The sequence below is a fragment of the Vidua macroura genome, chromosome 2 (genome assembly GCF_024509145.1).
Source record: "Vidua macroura isolate BioBank_ID:100142 chromosome 2, ASM2450914v1, whole genome shotgun sequence".
Classification (NCBI taxonomy): Eukaryota; Metazoa; Chordata; class Aves; order Passeriformes; family Viduidae; genus Vidua; species Vidua macroura.
The window spans coordinates 76382380-76404182 of NC_071572.1; the positions used below are offsets into that span (position 1 = coordinate 76382380).

The 21803-nt window shown below is 40.1% G+C and overlaps 1 protein-coding gene across 1 annotated transcript in view; it reads right to left on the minus strand.

Moving 5' to 3' along the window:
• INTS4 (integrator complex subunit 4) overlaps positions 1–21803 on the minus strand; it is a 32995-nt gene that overhangs the window by 4466 nt on the left and 6726 nt on the right. Inside the window, exons 8-21 of the mRNA XM_053971074.1 lie at positions 21635–21755; positions 21046–21117; positions 19857–20031; positions 17575–17780; positions 15161–15303; positions 14087–14202; positions 12108–12241; positions 11172–11329; positions 7775–7868; positions 5339–5419; positions 3619–3749; positions 2661–2720; positions 781–940; positions 325–468 (exon numbers count right to left, since the gene is read on the minus strand). Of these exons, the coding sequence (XP_053827049.1) occupies positions 325–468; positions 781–940; positions 2661–2720; positions 3619–3749; positions 5339–5419; positions 7775–7868; positions 11172–11329; positions 12108–12241; positions 14087–14202; positions 15161–15303; positions 17575–17780; positions 19857–20031; positions 21046–21117; positions 21635–21755 (1795 nt within the window). The remainder of the gene's footprint in view (positions 1–324; positions 469–780; positions 941–2660; positions 2721–3618; positions 3750–5338; positions 5420–7774; positions 7869–11171; positions 11330–12107; positions 12242–14086; positions 14203–15160; positions 15304–17574; positions 17781–19856; positions 20032–21045; positions 21118–21634; positions 21756–21803) is intronic.

Sequence of the window (21803 nt, forward strand, 5' to 3'; positions counted from 1 at the left end):
CAACTTCTTTTGCTTCTTCTCCTCCTACTAGACCAGCTGGAAGCTCACCAGCATTTATTGGTGTTCATGTCCATAACATGCACAGTACACATGGAAGCACAGAATGACATCCAAGTGCTCAAAGCAAACTCTCAGAACTGCACCCAAGTCAACTCCCAGCACATTACAGACAAACCAGTTTCTGAATGACTGGTCAAAACACAGAAATCCAGCATTGTTACTAATAAAGGGTATCATTATTTGCAATCTAAAAGTATTGACATCCTTAAAGAAACTCACCCCAAGACATAATCTTGTTTGCATTTATGTCAAATTACTTCTTACCTGAACTTTAACAGCTCCTTGGGGATCCTGCACGTGTTCCAGAGTTGCATCAACATCAAGAGCCACAACCAATCCTGATGTAAACCTCAGGGGATTATCAGATTCACCAGTAGGCTCAATGATATTTGCAGTGGCTCTATGGAGCTGTTAGGGGCAAAGTGATTGGCAAAAATCAGAAGGTGGGGGAAAGAGGAAAGAAAAAAAAATCATAGCTACTACTGTTCTTAACAGAGACCTACATAAACTTTTTTTTTCTTTTATATTGCCAGGAATTACTAAGTTTTAATGTTTTTAACAGTAGTCCAGAGGATGCTAGATAAGAAGACAAACAAGAAAGAAATAAGAGTTGTGTCTGACAAGACCCTGAATTCTAAAAGCTTCATGGTATATTAGAAAGCAGTCAGATGCCAAGACAGTCCACAAGGATATTGCTTTTTAATTTTCTGTTAAACCAACCTGCTCTGGAAGAGGAAGGTGGAGGAAGGTACTTTGCCGCAACGTTGTCTGAAGAATCTTGACCACTTCTGAAGGCTTGGATGTCACAAGTCTGGGCATTAAGTCCAGCAATTTATCTACAAAACTGCCTTGCATATGTGGGAGCTCTGAGATGAAACATCTGTGTCAAGAATAGATTAAAAATCAAATATTTTTTTCAACTTTTCCCACAGTACTGTTATTTTTAGTCAAGCTACTTAATCCTTATATTTAGTTATAATGACAGAATTAGATACCTGCCTTCCTCTTCTGATGTGTCTCATCCATAAGAGATGACTTTGGCTACTTGTGTTGGGACTGTGCCTTGTGCTCAAACTGACACTATCAAGGGCTATGTGGTGTGGGCAGCAGGTCAAAGGAGGGGATTCTTCCCCTCTTCTTGCCCTCATGAGATCCCACCTGGAGTACTGTGCCCAGTTCTGGAGTTCACAGTGTAAGAAGAACAGAGGAGGCCATGAAGATGCTCAGAGGGCTGGAGCACCACTGTTAGGAAGACAGGCTGAGAGAGTTGGGAGTGTTTAGCCTGGAGAAGGGAAGGCTCCAGGGAGAACTCACTGCAAATTTTCAGTATGTAGAGGGGGCTTATAAAGAAGACTTTACACAGGCAAATCATGACAGGACAAATGAGAATTGTTTTAAACTACAAGAGGAAATATTTATATTTGATTTTAGAAGGAGATTCTTCACTGTGAAGCTGTGGAAGCCCCATCCCTGAAGTGTTTAAGGCCAGGCTGGATGGAGTTCTGGTCTAGTGGAAGGTCTCTCTGCCCATGGCAGGGCAGTTGGAACAGATGGTCTTTAAGGTCCCTTCCAACCTAAACCATTCTATGATTCTGTGATTCTATGATTTTATGACTCAGCAGGGAATTGTATAGCTAGTCCAGATATACAAGTATCTTTAGTTGGCTTAGCAGAATTTTATTTCTAGTTCTGCCTAAATTCACATTTATTGTAAGCTTGGAAGTTGTGGCTGGTTAACTGATAAGAAAACAGGACCAAATCTGTCCTACCCTAATGCCCAGCTGGAGCGGGAGGATTGAACTCTTCATTTTGTGTGTATCTTTTCCTTGCATTGAGTCTCAGGATCAGCAGAATTCATCATTATTTCACAGAATCAAAACCATAGAATTGTTTGGAAGGGACCTCAAAGATTACCTGGTTCCACACCCTTGCCACAGGCAGGGACACCTTTCACTAGAATCAATCCTATTATCAAATTGACACTTAATACATCTATTCTCCCTGGAAGTAAAGGTGACTACTAAGAGGTGGCAAAAGCAGTAGACAGGTCCAGGAAAGATACTGCAGAATTCTTGTCTGACTTACTGCTACATGTTGAGTACATCAAGGGTAAAAGCTTTTTTATTAAGCTTTGAAAGGTCAAAACACTCTCAGAACTCCAGGAGACAAAATAACAAAAAAAAAAAAAAACAAAAACAAAAACAAAAAAAAAAAAAAACAAAAAAAAAACAAAAAAAAAAACAAACAAAAAAAAAAAAACAAAACAAAAAAACCCCAAAAAACCAAAAAAAACCCAAAAGTATTTATCAAAACAGCATCTACTCAGAGTAGATAAATCCTTATAAATACAAGAAAAAAGTCAGCTATTCTATAAAAAATTAATTCAGAGCACATGTTTCTGAAGTACCAGCATAATATCCTGATGTTAAGGACTTTAACTACAAAGGTTCTTCTTGCTTTATTATTATCACATGACAGTTCCCAATGTAGGACAGCAGGGAAGGGAGATGTGAAGAGATGAAAAACAAAGTGAACATCCCCTGATGACAATGGTGGTGAGACTTTCGAATATAAAGTGAAGAAGCAATAGAGTTTGTCACCTCTGAAAGGAATCCACTTCTTGGAGGAATTTTTCACACATCCCAAAAAGAGGTTCCACTCTGTAATGAAAATAATATTCCTTGGTTTACTTTTAAAGAAAGAAAAATGGCTCTATGGCTATACACATTTAGATGGTTTGGAATCCCACTAAACCTCTTAAAAATGGGAAGATTTTAGTTTTTGAACCAAAAAAATATTCCTAATTTATCTATCTCCCCCTCTTACATAAAAACCCCATCTGCATAAGGTACTAATTAAGTTCCCAAAGCTACTGTTAGAAAATACTAATTTTCCACCTATAAAATAAGAGGTTAAAAGGCAAATATATTATAAACCTCCATGGTAACACAGTAAATTGATGGCAACAAACCTGAAACAGAAGTAAACTAGGACAGTAACTAATTTGTTCTAATTCCACCAGCTGGAGTTCTCATTCTAGAACCATGTGTCACTTCTTTAACTTCAGCAGCCAAAACAAAGCACTCAGAACCTCTCATGTACCTAAGCCTGCACAGGAGCAGTTTCTGAGTCACACACAGCAGTTGCAGATCAGTCAGGAGGACAATACTTTCCTGATGCTAAAAATTCAGCTATGAATACTTAATGAAGCAAACATGTTTGGTACATTCTTTTGATATATGACTTTTTCTCATTTAAACAGGTCCCAAATATCCACTCTGCAATGTTTTTAACCTATTTATATGTTCATAAAGGAGAGAACTCAGCCCACAAAATCCATCTTCCCAATAGTTTTGTCATCTAATTCAGGATTGTGTCCCTATACAGCTGAATCAAAGGCAATAGAAGGTTTTTCGTTCTGAATCACTCTAGCAAATGGTTATTGGCACGCTACCCTGTTATGTGTCTAATTTATCCTTGCTGATTTTTTAAACAAAGCTTAAGGACAGTAATCTTAGAGCTAACCCTAAGAAGATCCTTAGGTCAGGTCATCCTTACCCTCTGGTGGTGCGAGCAGTCACTATCAGCTGCAAGGCCTTTGCTTGCAGTCTCATGTGGTGAATAATGACCACTTGTCTACTTTCCACTCCGCTGTACATGAACTCCATTTTGTAAGTTTCTTCCAAGATCTGCGAGACAGACACCACAGGGACAAAATAACCATCAGACTGTTAAGCCCTGGTACAACCATGATCAGCAGATTCTGGTATTTTTATCTCATGCCAAGGAGCACATGAAGCAAGAGGGTGTGCTCAAATTAATACAGTTGAGTTCAGTATGACTGTGCAGATGCCAAAGAACTTTCAAGTTATTTAACGGGGAATACTCCCTTACCTTGCATTGACAGCAAGTGACCTACATCCACCAACACAACAGAAAACACTTTCCAGGAGGTTCACACGCTACTCAAGAGAGCACCCAAGACAAACATTTCAATCAGAGAAGATTTCAAAAGCTGGATGGCTTTTGTTTCTACTCATCAACAGCAGAGAAGACTTTGATGCACAGCAGTACCGGTCTATTACATCTTAATTATCTGAAGACTCAAAATATCAGCAGAGTTTCCCAACAGAACCATGAAATTGCTTTTAACCTAGATTTGTTACCAGACTATTGAATACCTTGCTTGCTTCTTTACCTTTTCTTAGGGCTCAGCTTCAGTTTTTCCAGGACCTGATCATTTATACATCACAGAATCAGAATAACTCAGATTGGATGGGACCTGCAGAGTTCATCTAGCCTGGTTCCCTGCCCAGAGCAGGTCTCATTAGATCCAGTAATTCAGGGCCACATCAAATTGCAAATACTTCCAACGACAGAGATTCCCCCCACCTCTCTGGGCAACAATACTTAACCATCCTTACAGGAAATTTTCCCTTTATAGCTGATCAAAATTTCTCATCATTTGCCAACTGCCTCCTGTCCAGAGTAGTCTGGCTCTGTCTCATTTATATCCTGTAATGACAGTGCTAGACAGAAGTAAATCCATCCTGAGGCCTGCTCTTTCCAGGCTGGACCATTCCAGCTCCCTCAGCCTTTCCTTGCAGGTAATGTGCTGGGAGCCCTGACCCTCTGCTGAATTCGCCCCAGTTTGTCAGCCTTTTCCTTCTACTGGGGAGGCCCACACATGACACAGCCCTCTAGATGGCCTCTCCCCACAGCTGGATCATTTCCCTAACCAAGTGATCCCAGTTGCAGTTGGCCTCCTGCAGTGCCTCATATTCAATGTACTGAACATGATGAGGTTCCTGTCATCCCAGTTCTCCAGTCTGTCCAGACCAGCAGCCTTGCCTTCCAGCTCCAGTTCCCTCACCATAGACAGCTGTGGTGGTAGTCAGCCATAATTTGTTCTTGAGAAAGCATTCTGGCTGTTCCAAGTAGCTTTGTTAATCTTGTTTAGGAACAGCTTTTATAAGTATTTGGTGCATAACCTTCCCAAGGAAAGAGGCAAGGACAAGCAGCCCATAGTTTTCTGGATCTTCTTTCTTACTGTTCTGGAAGATGAATGTGCTATTTGCCCTTCTACAGCATTCATGAACTTCCCTCCCTCCCCACTCATCTTGTGAAGAGAAGAGAAATTACCCCAATTTGGAGGACTGAGATTTACTTGGACAGACTACAGCAGTGGAAGGTCAGAAGTGTTTAATTGTTCCATGGCCAACAAAAGACTCCTACCCAAGGACTGGCCTCTGTGCAGGCTCAGCTGCTTCCATCTCACCTGTTTTGCTGCAGTAGATGCCAATGCATTCTGTTTTAGGTACAGGGGAGCTGCCACATTCCACAACTTCTCCTGCAAGGCCTACAAGAAAAAAAAACATGAAATGATGATAAATATCCAATTCAGTCTAAACAGTTGGTTGAAAAAGCATGCCAAAGCTTTTAAATACAACACAGGGAACCAAGGCGTCCAAAATATACATTGTTCTATAAAGAAACAGAAATACCTATACAACTAGAAAATATAAAGGAAGTTGAGAATAGTACTAACAAAGCTGTGAATGAGAGACTTGTTAAGCCAAATTCCTTGTACTTCATAACGAAAAGCAAGAGCTCACTTGTTATCAACCCCCTGAGACCAAGATCAGGGTAATCTCAGAGAGAAGGCAAAAAGTGGGAATAAAAACAACTGTCCCCAGAAACACACTTACTTCCACAGTCACATTTCTGAACTTTCCTCCATTCCACCAAAATCCTGGAGTTACTACAAATATTGTGTCTAATTCAGCTGCTGATATTGGTATTAAAAACAAAAACAACAAAACAAAAAAAACCCCCCAAAAACCCAAAAACAAACAAACAAAAACAAAAAAAACACCAAAAAAACCCCAAAAAACAACCAAAAAAACCAAACAAACAAAAAAAAAAGGAAAAAACCAAACCAAAACCCCACAAAAACCTCAAAAATAAAACCAACCACAAAATGAAAACAAAAACAAACAAACAAAAAAACAACAAAAAAAACCAAAAAAAACCTCCAACTGCCCACCACACTATTTGCTTTTTCCTTTATGTTTAAAAAAAATGTAGAAAGCTTGACTGATAATTAATATCACTGCCTCCTTTTTGAAGTTGCCTGTCCTTAGACACAGCTACGCACAAGGCTGGCTGTAGCCAAAGCTCAAGAACATACAGACTATATCCTTCACCCAAGGCCGGCACATGAGTCCCAGTTAACTACCCCTAAAATCACAGGGTATGTAGAGCCTTTTAAAGGTATGGAACCTTTGAGCCTTGAGAGGCTGGGAAATGAAATTTTTTTCCCCCAGCAGCTTTTTTCCTATTGGGAAAAGAAGCAACTGGAAAGAAATCTACTGAAAAGGGCTACATGCACATTCAGGTTCTCAGAATTTCTAATTGTATTTGTATGAATGGAGGATATCCCTGCCTGTATTAGATGATTCCTGGAATTAGATGTCCCTGGAATTAGATGATTCTCAAAATCCCTTCCAAGCCAAGATATTCTGTGATTCCTGATATTACCAGTTACTTTTCATTCCATCCACATTAGTGACTTCTCTGCATCACTGATCTATCAACTGTTCTACAGCTCAAGCCAAAAATGGCTGATTCAGCTTTTACCCTTCTTCCAAACAGAGCACACCTCTGCCAGACGCAAAAACCATCTGGTTCATTCCAGTCAAACCCTGGAGAAGGGTAACAAAGCTATCTCCAAAAGCTAGTCCTCTGCCTGCACAGCATATTTCACTTTGGATTTAGCTGGATTGTACTGAACTGTACCACTGCTCATCTGAAATACCTTTGGGTGATAAATAATATTCCAAGGATTTGAGGCCTGCCATGAGATATGCCAACTGGCAACTATGCATTAGCAAAGCAACTGAAATCTGTCCTTGGTTTTACATAACAAAGCTTTCATTGAGTCCCTTCTGGAAACCTGTTTGCTGCTTGCTTTAGTTCTTGCTTTATATGTGTGTAAGTTACGCTCAAACACCAAAGAATGCCAAGAGACAAACTTAAATACTACTGACAGCTTACAGCCCTGAGCAATCTGATCCAGTGGAATTCCTGACCCCAGCAGAGATGTTGGAACTAGAGAGTTCCCTTCCAACTCAAGATTTCCTATGAAGTAAAAAATTAGTTCTTGTTTACAGCAAGAAGCTGACTTTGAAAAGGGACTTTTGCAAAGGGCTGCTGCAATGGTGTCTAAGTAGCCATTTGACCTGCTAATACTAAATAGATAGATCATTTCAGCACTATAAAAGAAAGCATGACTGATATCAAGTCTTAAAAACTCCTCTGGCACTGGTGCCAATAAACCTATCTCTGCAAATCACCATCTATAAAAATAGCACCAGTCTAACAAAGAACATTCCAGTAGCCACCAGCAGGGAAAAGTTACTCTCCTAACACAGTTGCCCTCAGTGTGATTTCTTTCAGATAATAAACTCTGCACTGACAAAATGCTCGTGAACCAACATAAGCCCTAGGTACAGCAGCAGAGGTCTGCATTGGCAAAATTACCGCATAAATTATTTGCCATAGGATGGAAGCAGGATTATCAGAAGGCCACAGAACCTGCTCTTTCATCACACATCACTTTCCAGTATGAACATCAAAACATGAAAGAATGCCACTGTGATGGATTGGGGGCATTTTTGAAGAACAGCTCAAAAAAACCCAGATGAAGTCAAACCTTGATGAGGAGCAGCTGACATTGAAGGTAAGTTGCAGTGAAATCTGCCATCCCTGCTAGTTCTGACTGCAGCTCTCCAAGCCTCTGAAGATCACTGAAGCATGTGAAAAAAAAAAAAGAAAAGAGAAAATAATGTTGAGACAGAGAACAGTTTAATCCAAACACATTCAGAAGGCAGTGACAATAAAGCCAGCTATTCCTGCTGCCTGCTTTTATTAGAGCAAGCACCAGAAACAGCAGCAAAACACACACTACAAACCAGTTTGCATCTTGGGACTCAGCATGTCCCTTCTTCTGGGAAGCTGACACCAGCACAGCAGTGCAAGCATTAAGTCTGTCAACCCACATCACTCTGCAGCCCCATGGGAACCACACAGAGTGGCAAGTCCAGATTTAACTTAAAACACTCCAGCCTTCTACAGCAGCTAATGACCCATTTTTGTTACACTGCTGGGAAATCAAACTATTCATGTTGGCTAAGAAAGGTTGCTGGGACTGTGTTAGGCTCATGCAACCAACTGTATCTGAAACAGAGCTGCCCTTTTAAGCCAAGCTAGAATCTGATGTACTGATATTTGCCCAGCTAGATGGTGTGTGTTGCCTGGTATTTCTTGTAAATCATACAGCAATATAAGCAGCTGTATGATTTACATATGATAGAAAAAAAATTGTCAGTTAATGGAACCCAAAAGGCTTTAGTTCTCTACTGCTAGCCAAGTTTTCTTAAAGTGTGCATTAAAAAAACAAAATTAATTTTTCTTACAGAACTGAAAATAGGTTGGATGATGTGGTTTCAACATGTGTCTTTTCTTCTCTACACTTTGCTTTGATCCAAAGTCTATTAAAATTATCACTTTACTTCCACATTTCCTTCTTAATTTATTAATTTTATTTGTCAGCTGATCTTTTTCTTTTGTTTATTTTAGATTTATCTTTGCATTTAGGATGCAATTCTGAATCTTTGGCTCTGCCAAACCAGAGACTTGCTGAGCCCTAAGACATTAACAAAAATCCATGAGGTTATCTGTATAATATGCAGTCAAAGAAAATCTTTCCTAAGCAGAGAATCATAGAATCATTTATGTTGGAAAAGACCTTTAAGATCATCCAGTCCCACCATTAAGCTAGCACTGCCAAGCCCACCACAAGTACCACATCTACATGTTTTTCAAATCCCTCCTGGAATGGTGAATACACCACTGCCTTGGGCAGCCCTTTCCAGTGCTTGACAGCCCTTTCCATGAAGACATTTTTCTACAATCCAATCTAAACCTCCCCTGGCACAACTTGAGGCTGCTTCCACCTATCCTCTTGTTATTCAGAAAAGACCACTCCCCACCTCGCTACAGCCTCCTTTCAGGCAGTTGTAGAGAGTGTTAAGGTGCCCCTGAGCCTCCTTTTCTCCAGGATAAGCTCCCCCAGCTCCCTCAGCTGCTCCTCACTAGACCTGTGCTCCAGCCCTTCCCAGCTCCATTGCCCTTCCCTGGACATGCTTCAGCCCCTCAATGTCTCTTATAGTGAGGGGTTGTGCTTTCCTTCAACAGCAGTGCACCAACAGCTGAGCCAGCCTCAACCTTACACAGAGATTCCATTTCATCTCTTTCCAGAGAGCAGAGTGAAGAGGAGGCTCCTGGGTGCTTAATTCCCATGTCACAATCCATCAAAACACAGTAATGGGGAACAGGATGCCATCTCTCAGCTAACAACTATGCAGATATTCAATTTCCCAGTCTTACACGGTTCCAAATTCCATTAATTCTATTTCCTTACAAATCTTAAACAGATTTCAACATCCCTGTAAGAAAAAGAAAATTATTCTTGAATAGATGGAGAAACTAAACCACAGACATATTTGCTAAACAGTCTGTCTTACATTTCTAACCACACTGCAGACTGATACACCCCCCTCTAGGCTCTGCAGCCAAAACACTGAGTCCCAAGAAGATACAAACTCCACAAGGTCCGTTATTTCTGTGGATGACAATGATAAAGGAGGAGAGAGTTATGTTCCATCCACTGCTGTGAGCTGCTTCTATCCTTCTGCTCTCAGCAACCAAATTGCTGGTGCAGGGATATCTTGCCCTCTGCAAAATAACCTTTAACACTTTTTTTGGCTTTGTCCAAATCCTCCCTTTATCTTAAGGATAGAAAAGAGCAGTTAGTTTAGTATGATTTCTGGGGAGGGCAATCCCATCAGGAAAAACGCCAAGCCAGTAACTTCCATCAACTCAAAAACTGAAAACAGTCACGGCCTGGAAGCTTCCCAGACCCTCATGCCTGAAAGGTTCTGGATGCTTGGCCTAGAGATTACCTGTTTCAAGTGTTTAGTGCATTAAATGCTTTGAGACTGTATTTTAGGCTGGCACACAGCAGCTGCAAAACAGCTGAGGACAAACCTCACAGTTCCCACAGCTGGGTTTTCAGTGAGGAGCACACTGTTTACTCTCTGCTGCAGATGGGTGTGACAGTGATTCACAGCAACATACACACAACAGAAGGCAGCTATTTTGAAGGAATAAAAATAATTAAGCTTTTTTAAAATTCCATATTCCAAACAAAGCATTTTGGATTGTTTTCCTAACTCTTAAAATAAGGCTCTTTTGCTCTTTCCAAGCAGAGGAATCATATTGAAAGGATCCTTTTCAAGTGTTTTGTTTGTGTAAATCAGTCTAGAGATGAAATGGAAGAGGCAGCATAAAACCCACACTGAGAAGCAACACCACACACCCTTATCTATACAGCAGCAGACAGCAGCATGCAAGAATGTTTTCTATTCCTGGAAAAGCTCTCTGATTTGAAAACTGATGAGGAATGCCCAAGTCCTTTGTAAGTGGGACTGGCAATGAGAACCTAAAACACCAGAAGCAGGTCCTTTCCTGCTGAATGAAAGGCCATAGGACCCAGAAAATGCAAGAGCAAAGGGGACAATACCTTCCCCCCCCCCCCCTCCAAAAAAAAAGCCAAAAATCCAAAACAAAACAAGAAGATCTTGTTGCATGTACATTACAAATAATATGATCAAAATTACAAGGACACAAAACTGAGAATGAGACACAAGGCTGTCACCCATAAACCACAAAAACTGTGAGTGTATTTTAGCATGAGTGAACAGTCCAAAAAGAACACCCTTACCTAACTCTTACCATGTGCTGAAAAGATGCCCCCTGCCCAAAATGCACACTGGTTATTCTGGGGGGCTGTGCCAGACCTGAGACCATCCATTTTATTTGAAAACAGGTCACAAACACTCTTTTATCACAACAGTCTTTAAAGGAAGGCTCAAGTTAAACGCTGGACAGAAGATTACAACACTCACATTCAGAAGCAAAACACCTGCATGAGAGTAATTGAGCACCCTAACACATCTTTCCATAAACAGGGCAGCTTGAGGCCTTACCGGATGGTAAATTCCAGCAGCTCCTGTATGCCCCGTGGGTCAAGGTGCTGAAAGCTGTAAACCCTCTCCAGGCTCTGATGCAGGAACTGCTGGGAAGGATCTTCATGTGGGGTAATACTGGGAGAGACAGCAGAGGACACCAGCTTTCTACCCGGCAACTAAGTGAGAAGGAACACACACACACAAAAAAAAGAGAGAAGTCTAACACAAGGAACAGCACTGCAAAATGCTGACATCTATTTAACAAGAAACTAAGAGCTCCAATTCATTTCTCAAATACAAAATATATACCAAGGCTTTAAAATCTGCATTTTTGTTAGTCAATCCTCCCCACTTCACAATCGACTTGCACTAGAGATCCTCAGGTTAAACTTCAACATCCCTTTGAGGGAAACATCTTCCTCATCTTACATTTGACACTGTGAAGCCAAGGGAAGTCCGAGACCACAAAAATCACCACTCGTTTTATGAGCTGTGATAAGACTTACAGCCAACTTCAATCCTACCCATACTTCCACACAGGAAAAGCATGTTGAAAGCAGAATGGAACACATTTCACCCATGAATAAACTGCTCAGGTAGGACACAAGTGAAATGTTAGAAGATCTATAAAGGCCTTTCCCCACACATACAGTCAGAAGCTATAGAAAACTCCCAGGAATACTGCCCTCCCAGTATTCTTACCTAAGCAGCAAACCATGTGGTATTCTCACTTGAGAGCAATGATGTTACTATTCTCCCCAAAATATTATAAATTCCATACTGTAGTAATTTAACATTTGACTCTCCTGCCTTAATGCACATTTCAATGTTAATTCCCATGGTGCACAGGAGAAAAGCCTTTCATAATCTAAGTGTTACACACAGACAGACATGGAAGAGACTGGCCACATTTCTAACAGGTGTCCAAGTCCAAACCAAAGCAGTTATACTTACTCTTAATGGAGGGACCAGGTGAGAGAGACTGTCCCGAAGATACGCATAATGTCTGAATGTATGGTCAGAGAACAGGGCAGGCATTGTTGGGCAACTTTTAGCAGCATTAAAAATCAGAACCAGAACAGCAATGTCTATTGCAAATGGATTGTTAAAGAAAAATGACAAACAGAAAGAAGAGTTCCTTGGGGATGAGAAGTTGAAACAAGTCATCAACAACCCTTTCTTTGGCTAGGATTTGTCCAGGAAGTTCTCTATAGTTGGAAAATACTGAGCCAAACCCAAAGAAACGGCTGTCTGAGCAGATGAAAACCAAGTACAAAGTGCAAACATTACAGGGTGAGCCATACTGGAAAAAAGATGTTACTGCCAACATGGGATGGCTCAGAGGCAACACAACGGAAAGAAGCCAGGGATGCCAAATACAGAATGTGTGCATTAGGTGGAGTTTCACTCTTCCTCACAGCTTACTGTGCTCACCAGTTTGCACCACAGAATCACAGAGTGGTTTGGTTGGAAGGGACCTTAAAGACCACTAGTTCCAACCCCACCCTGCCATGGGTAGGTTCACTGCCCACTAGACCAGGTTGCTCAAGTTTTTTGGTGCCCTAACAGCATCCAAAATTATACATTTACTGCCAAGTCTTTGAAAATTGCTGCATTACCTAAGATGTCCTGAAAAACATCACTCTGCACAGACTTTAAGCAACCCAAAGAATCAAACATGGAAAGATAGTTCTGAAACAGAAAACACATTTTCACGGTCTGAGACCTGCAGAAATAGAGAGCAGCCAAAGGCTTTTGAAGTTAGCCCAAAGGCTGACACCTGCAACAGGGCTGATCCCAAGCATAAGCTCTGATTCAAATTTCCTAAGTGCTTTGAAGCAAACAAAACCATATTTTTAAATACCAGTTTACACTGGAAACATGCTATTCAGGTTTACCCCAGCTTCTGGCTCACAGGCCTATCTTCACATAATATGCCTCTGTAAAATTTGGTGGCAAGTTACCTCCAAAACATTCTCTAACATAATATTCTCTGGTTCCTGGCAGGAAGGTGAACTGAGTTAAATAACAGCATTGTTCCCCCTGCAATTCTTTAAGTTCCTTTAATTCTCAATTCACAGGACAACTTTACTCAAATTATTACTAAACCAAGTAATTACAGATTCATTTCTCTCCACCTGATTCTAGCCTGTTTCAATTCTCACAAGGCATTAATTTAATCTGTATAGAATTTCTGGTCGACGGCCTGTGACTGGTGAGAAAAATAAGGAACAGCTTCTAGAGGAAGGTTCCAGTCCAATGTGTCTCAGCAAGCATCAGAAATAACATTATGTTCTGCCATCACACAGAAGGGAAGCAAGGGGAATAACAATGGAAAAAATGCATTTCCAGGCATCTCCTGTTGTTGAGGAGAATGGTATATCAATAATCGTTTGTCTTCTAAAGCACTGGAAGAACTAACAATAATATAAGAATTTCTGATATTGAATTATTTCAGAAAGATGAAAAATTCAAAGCATTATGGGGATTCAGGCACTGCTGTACTTAGAGATGGTGCTGTTTTATAAACTGCACACCAATGAGCATAGCAAAAGTTTTACCTAAAAAGAAAACAGATATGAAAAAACAGTCTTCTTATTTAAAAGCTAAAGCATCTTCAAAATTAATGCAAACTAGACAAATGTTTTGACACAAAAGGGCTCATCTGCAAAGCCTTGACAAATTGCTTGATTATTCATCACAGCACAAAAAGAAGACCAATTATAGTCCACTGATATTTATGAAGATGGTTCCAGCTAACAGTTTTTCCATCACTTGCTGAGTAACAAACTAAGTGCAAAGGGATTCAGAAACAGGCACAGGATTGTTTGTCTGCTACAGTGAGAAATGGTTGAAGAAATGTGAGTGTCAGGAAATCATGAATAAAATCTACTGCAGTCAAAATTATCAACTGGCTTCATGAATAAAGATACAGGCTGGGTCATCCATGTCTGGTTCTGGAGTGTCAAAGAACGGATGTGTGCTCAGCAGCTCTGGGACTAATGGAAGCACCAAAGTGGGATGCCTGCTTCCCAGGAACTTCAAGCATCTGGAAATACACAGATTGAAATATATGTTAGTAAACAGGCACTTTTCAAAATACAACATTCTAAAGCATTACTACTTTATATTGCAGCAACACTTTTAGACAGTCAGCAAGAAAATCCTGCTGTCCAAGCTCACTGTTTTTTTGCAATTGACCATTTGCGTTAATATTTTATAGGATCTGAGAAAATTGGAAGGACAAGCAGTAATAATTTCGTTTTTTTTATTTATAGTGCCCACAAAATAGTTAACACTTGGAGTTAATACAATCCAGGAAGCTTTTATACTAAAGACTAGTGAATAAGTGCATTTTTTTTTTTCTTCAGAAATAAGGAAGATAGGAGGTAAAAACCTCAAAACCCTCAGCCTCCAAAAACAATGTAAAAGTATACTGGAAGTCAAAGCAGGCTAATGTAAGTGTTTCCAGTAATATATCTAAGAATTCCGTCTCAAACCATGTGTGTGGAGCACCATTCCCTTTATTGCTTCCATTAAACAACCAAAGAATCTGACACAAAAGTTCCTTCTTTTTACTTAGACAGAAAAATTCCTCTGACAGCACAATGCCACATGGCCAACCCACTTATCACTACTGATGCAGTCAACTGCTGGTAAATATTACTATTTAACACAATGTCAAGTAAGCAAAAACACTTGCATAGAAGAGATGAGGTTTCAAATGGAATTCATCTTTCCTGTGAATGTATTGAGTGCCTGGAATAGGCAGACATTTCCAGGAGTGGTCATCAGATCTGGATTCCCAGTGCAAGTATTGACAAACAAGAACAATACAGAGTTTCCACACCAGTCATGAATAAGTACATTTACAGAGTATTTACAGAGTAACAGGATTGTACACCTGCAATACCAATTACCTCCTTAGCAAGCTCAGTACTTCCTAGCACCTCACTTACTAAAAAGAGGAAAGTAAGTAGACACACAAGGACACTGAACACACTCACTTCCATATGGATTCTCTGTCTGTGGGATACTTGGTCAGGTTTTTCAGCAGCTCCACCAGTGCAAGATGGATGCCTTCTTTAGTTGAAACATTGGTGCAACACAACAGTTCATGAAGTGCTTCCCGAATGTCCCTTGAAGAATCCTAAAATCAAAACCCAACGCAGACACCGCTGAGTGAAACATGCCTGCACACACATTTACTTTAAAGGCGGCAGCCTCTGTTCCTTGGCTGAGTTAATAAAAGAGGTTTGTGAACAGCAGTGACTGTTTCTAGTCACCAGAGCTAAGCACAGATGAAATGACAAATCAGGCAAGTGCTGCAGAGACTCCTGGTCTCATTCTCCTATGTGCTTCCTTTACTGGAATGAACGGGAACTGCTTCACTGCTGACCCGCTCAAGCAGAGCAAAAATCATTACTTAGTTTGGGTGATGTTGTATCTTTGCAGTAGGAGAAAAGGAAGGTGTTGGGCAACTCAGTAAAACAATCACCAAAGATTGTTTTAGCATTTTCACAGCAGCCTTTTATCATTTTCAACCCAGGGAGCTCAATTCCACAGGCTTTCAGCCCAGTCACCAGCCTCCAGAGGGTCTGAGGAAGCACTGAGGACATGTCAATGGCTGGACAGACTAGAATACTCAGCTGAATTAATAACATTCCTTCTGCCAAAAACCACCTTGACATTCCATATCCATGTATCACCATGTTCCTTGCTATTAGCATTTGCCTGTCGCTGCTGGACACATCGTGAAAATTTGATAGGCTACAAGAAGGGGACGCTTTTCAATGGTGGATTTTACCTTTTCTAAATTATAATTTGCTAAGTATCAACAGCTCATTCATCACTGTCTTACACAAAAGAAGAAAAAGTAATCCTCTTGTGAAGGCTCTTAAATGACAGCCAACACACCTGAATGATCAACAAATGGCTCTTGTTGGTCAAAGACAGACTATGACCACAGAGAAGACTGGAACTCTAAGGACTGGAATGACCATGGACATAAAATACTCCAGACCACTAATAAAACCCACCAGAAATGTGGTACAGAGACAAGCAAGGCAGAAGACCACGAAAGGACAGAGACGAGCACAACTCAATAGAAACTGAGATAAAGGACAACAGGGAAAGCAAATTCCAAAATCTGGTCAAAAAAGCAAGGCATACCTGGTACAATTATTCTGATAAAGTGAAAGCAGAAGTTACTCTCAACACCCTGATGTTCCATATTTACGCTGCTGGAACCAATTTAGGCACCAAGGTTAATGGTATTTTCCACATCCTTTATTTTTGAACTGGAAGATGGATTTCACAGAAAAGCACCAAGCATCTTTCAGAATCAGATAAAACCATTAAAATGTTAATAATTCTACACTTAAGCTATCCCAGTGCCTGATGATAATTGATTTATCATACATGGTAAGTCAGCACAGAAGAGCCCAGCCTAACCAGGACATTTTCATACCTCAATGCACAGGTCCTCAGCTTAAACAAATGTAAATAATGACAAAAATGTGAGGCACCTAAAGTTCATTGTGTATTTGCAAAGTCAGATCATATTCCATAGCATTTGTTGCAGATTGATAAAATAGGTTTAATTAGTTTGCTAATTAATTTCCTGAGGCACAACTGAAAGTAGCAATTGCTGCCCTGGGTCAAGGAAACAAGAGGTGAAGAGACTGAAACCGTGGATTTGCAGCACCTCCCAAGGCACTTCCCAAAAGAAGCAAGAACTTGCCTACTACAAGAAGTAGATTTAAAAAAAGCCTCAAGGGCTATAGCTCCGCAAATAAATCAGGTCTGAGAGGACAGTTTGACACAGAACCATTCATACAGCCAGAATCTCTTCCTGGATCAACCTCATCAACCAGGAAGAGCAGCTGACTCATGCTATTCCCTGAATCCTGGCTGAACACCAACTGGGAGGATGCTGGTTGGGAAAACTCAAAATTATACGGCAGAGCACACTGACAAACATCCACAACAGATGTTTGTCAGAACATCCACAACAGAAAAAAGATCTCAGGTCCATGGCCAGCTCTGCTTGGTGAACAAAGATGTGGCCAAAGTAGCTGAGTCAAAGAAGCAGAAAGAAAATGAAGCTGCATGCAGCATGAAGTGCATGGAGTGCTGGACCCCAACACAAGACAGAAGGAAACTGGAGAGAAGTGAAAGAAGACATGGAGGCAACAGCACAGTGTTCAAAGGAAGAGTTTTTATCTAAAATTTATCTATTTCAGAAGTATTCTCCTGTCCCAGTACTTACAAGCTACCAGATTTTAGGAACCTTTGGCAGAGTCCAAAGAGTCAAAAAACCCCAAAAAAGGGTGGGTTTGCTCTCAGAGGATGGGACTGATTAGCAGTACATAATTAAACATCCCAAAGCAAGCAGAAAAGCAATTCTTGCCCTCCTCACCTCCAAGACAGCTAACACAGTATCCAGCTGGTCTTCCCGCAGCGTGATGTTGTTGGAAATTTTTCTCATTGTGTGTATTGACTGCAATCTGACCTCCTCAATTTCATCATTAAACATGTCAACCAAAAAATCCAGGCATTTCTCCGCAAAAGAAGGTGAGGACTGAGCCAACATACACAGGGCTTCAACTGCAGCGATTCGAACCTCTGTTAAAAGAGGAGCAGGGTATTTACTGTAAATTAATTAAAACTGTCTGGTTTAAAAGGACATTCACCCAACAGTCAGGTCTTGTACTCTTCAAGGGCTGGGCTAAGGACAGGAGATGCTAAAGAAACACTGAGGGCACAGAGCCTAAGCAGGGACCTGCTGGAGACCTCCTCACAGGCAAATTTTCAAATCAAGTCTCACTTCTGATACAGCCCCTGCTGCTGCCATAAGCATCTGCAAAAGGGACCTACAGGTGAAGAACAGGTCTCCAATCCATCAATAAATACTGCATATTTTATAGTGTGTTTTGCAAGCATAACATTAACACTGGTATCTTAAGCAAACTAATTTAGTTAATTAAACTGTGGTTGTTTTATTCTTCTTGACATTTTAATTGCTTGGAGCTTTCACTGCATTTTTAACTTGCTATGCAGCACTTTATTAATTGCTGAAAAGCCCCAGAGAATCAACATTTTGGCAGTTGAAATGAAAGTCTTCTGCTTTCTGACTTCAGATTCCTCAAAACAAAGGAAAAAGGTACCACCTAATATTAAAATTATTTGAATTAAAGTAAAAAAAGCATCAGAAAGCATCCTGAGTGTACTTATGCTGTAAAACATTGCAGGAATTTGAAGAATACCCAAATATGACAAGGTTAGGCAGAGATGAGATTCTCTTTCCTATAATCATCCTCATTAGCTTCCCTAACATTTATGTGCTATGAACAGAAAAATGGTAATTAATCTGATGTCTTGCAAACATTGTTGTTTTAAACATACTTTTAGTTTTCACTCAAATTAGCTCACCTTGAAAACATTTACTTGAACTGGTGTGGAGCTTTTAGGCCTACTGTTCTTAAATAACAGATCTGACTCCTCAGGATTCTAATCAAGTACAAAAATGCACAGACAGTAAGATCCCTGCTTGCTCAGTAATGATGTTTTTGTCACAGCTCTGAGTCTCCATGGTCATTAAGACCCAGGTATTAAGAGAAGAGAAACATTTTGCCGATACTGCTCTCATAAGCTGACACGCTAATTCAGATTTAAGTTACAACATGGAATTCAAGACATGAAGCAGCATTACTAGGCAGGGAGAGCTCAGCAGAAGCTGGATAAAAATGCTGCAGTGGAGAGAGAGATCTGTGTACATTTCACATTTGTTCATTTTATCCACATTCCTTGACAGTGTCATACTGACACAAGACTGTGGAACAAGAAACTGGAGAATGTATTTCTTCAGGCCAAGGGGCTGAACCAGTGAAACATTTTTTACTGTTAGGAAAAAAAAGGTGCACTTTCAAGCTTCAGGGAGAGTTTAGCTACTGGGAAAACATGCATTTATTTGCAGGACTCGTGGAGAGATAAACCCACTTTTACAACACAATCTACAACAATATTTTTGTTATGGTGGTTTCGTATGTTTTAACTTAACCTCATCCCTCCAGTAACATTAAAGGCAAAATCAAAACTAACATTCAGAGTTTGGAATTTTCATGGTTTATGCAAATACCATCCTCACACTGTACCAGGAGAGGCTTAGATGGAAAACATTAGGTTTTAAATCACTGGAACAGACTACACAGGGAAGTGGAAGAATTGCCATCCTTGGAAGCATTCAGAAATCATCTGGATGTGGCACTTAGGGACATGGTTTAGTAGTGGACTCAGTAGTGTTGGGTTAACATTTGGAATCGATGGTCTTAGAGGTATCTTCCAACCCAAATGATTCTATGAATTTCCTTCCTGCTGACAAAACACCAATTTCAAACAGCAGTAACTAACTCTGCCAATTTATGTCCACATGCAGCTGTTAAATTCAAGTCAACAACAACAAAAAATAATCCCAGTGGGTTTCTGCAGACCAGAAGCAAGCCACTTATTACCATATATATTACTAAAACTTTACCATTTATACGAAGCTATTTGCTTTTGCTACCCAATGGAACACTTCTATCCAAAATTCTGTGTAACACTACAGTACCTTTGAAACAACTGCCATATCAGAGATCACGATGCTCATCAGCCAACACACATCTCCTCCCTTTAGCTGTTCCGTGGGCAGTTAACACTTACCATACATCTCATCTTCCAGGCCATGAACAAAGGCCCCACAAGCTCCTGATTCAATCAAGTTCACAGCACCAGTATCGATTTCCTCTTTGGGAGCATCATCTCCCCACTTTCTGCCACTTGAAAACTCCCCAGAGCTGTAGAGCTCTTTGGCTCGTTCATGTGCAGTGCGCTTCCTCTGTCCAAACAAGCATTTCAGTTACAACCATGTAAACTTCAAAAGATGATTGAACAAAATATTAAACTAGATCTGAAAATAGACATAGCTGGAGGCTTAGACATTGACACACATGCAAGTGCTAAGAAAAGCAAACTACCTACTCTTCTATGGCTATTTTTAACTGCCAGTAGCTCTTTGTAGTTCTGATGCAGGGAAAGGATAATAACAAATACATTTTAATTAACATATTCTTAGACATCCATTGTAAAAACAGCCAAATTGGGTCAGAACAAAGACCCATCTAATTAAGAAGCCAATAAGTGATCTGCAAAAATGCTACCACTTTGCAGTTCAACTTGTTAAACTGCAATTAAATACTTTAATGCTATCAATACTATCCAGAGTACAGCAATGTGTAAAATGAGATATTCATTCACTTGCTAGTCTGTGCTTGCTAGTCTGCCTCCTCTTCCCACATGCTCTAAATAAAGCTGTGCAGCACTTTCTTTAACAGCCTTTACTAAGCAGCACACAAAAACCAGCAGCTATTCATCATTCTTTTGTAGACAGAAAAAAATTAACACAACCTTGAGCTTGTTACTTAAGGAAGGAATGTTACTGAAAACTTTTGCTCACAGGGCTGAGTAGACTTTTAGCTACTCATGTTTCTTGAAATGTTGATGGTTTTTGATCAGATGTTGCAGGATGTTTCCAAGAGCTTGCTCCTAAAACTAGGATGCTATCTTTCCATACACTATAAGTAAAGCTTTTAGCCAAAAACTATCAGAACAACACAAACGTTTACCTCTCAGTTGTTGCAAAACTTGAATAGCCTAGAGCTGTTTCTTACATGCTTGGTTAATGAAATCTAAAACTAGCATTTGCTTCATTGACTTTAATCTAAAACAAAACCTGTCATCATCAATTAACTCTCAGGCAAGGACAAGGTGGACAAGCACACTCAATATTAACATACCTCTTGTGTGATTTTAGCACCTGTACACAGGAAATCAAACCTAAACACTTACATACCCTCAGATCTGACATGAGCTTCTTGTCAAGGGTCTGCTCCAAGAAATGGGAACTAACTTGTTGCATAGAACCCTAAAGAAAAAAATCATATCAAAAGGACGAAACAGGATTATTCTGAACTGCACCATATAACTTCCTGACTTATCCCAGTCTGGCATCCAATCTTACCCACTCATTCGAACAGCTTTATGCAATGCCTGGCAGTATTGTACATCAGAGTCTAAAAAAGTGAACTTAAGAATCAGAACATCTTATTTTCCCACTGAGGTTAATGTGGCTTTTCTTGAGTTCAGTTGGTTCATGTGTCCTGTGGTAAGAAGTAGGGTCAGGAAATTATGGCAAGAATTTGTTTTTTTCTTTAATGTTCAACCATCTACTCTCAAGGGAAGAGTCACTGTACAGTTGAGCTGAAAAACTGTTGGGTTTCCTCAACCTTCCTCATTTACTTCACCTCAGAATTTTGGGAGAAATTTACCTATACGGTTTTAAACATCCTCCCATTCTTTTTTTTTTTCCTCAAATATATATGAAAAGTCAAGTAACTTAAGAGAAACTATTCTCTGCCAGAGAAGAAAAGAACGCAACTTACCAATAACTTCGCAGCTTGTACTCTTACAACCCAGGAACCATCACTAACCATATGGCAAATTTTTCCAAAGGCATCATCAACCAAGCGAATTTCTTCATTAGAAGAAGGAATCGGGACAATGCTGACATAGAGAAATCAGTTTGTTGATTGTATTCCATATTGGATGGCA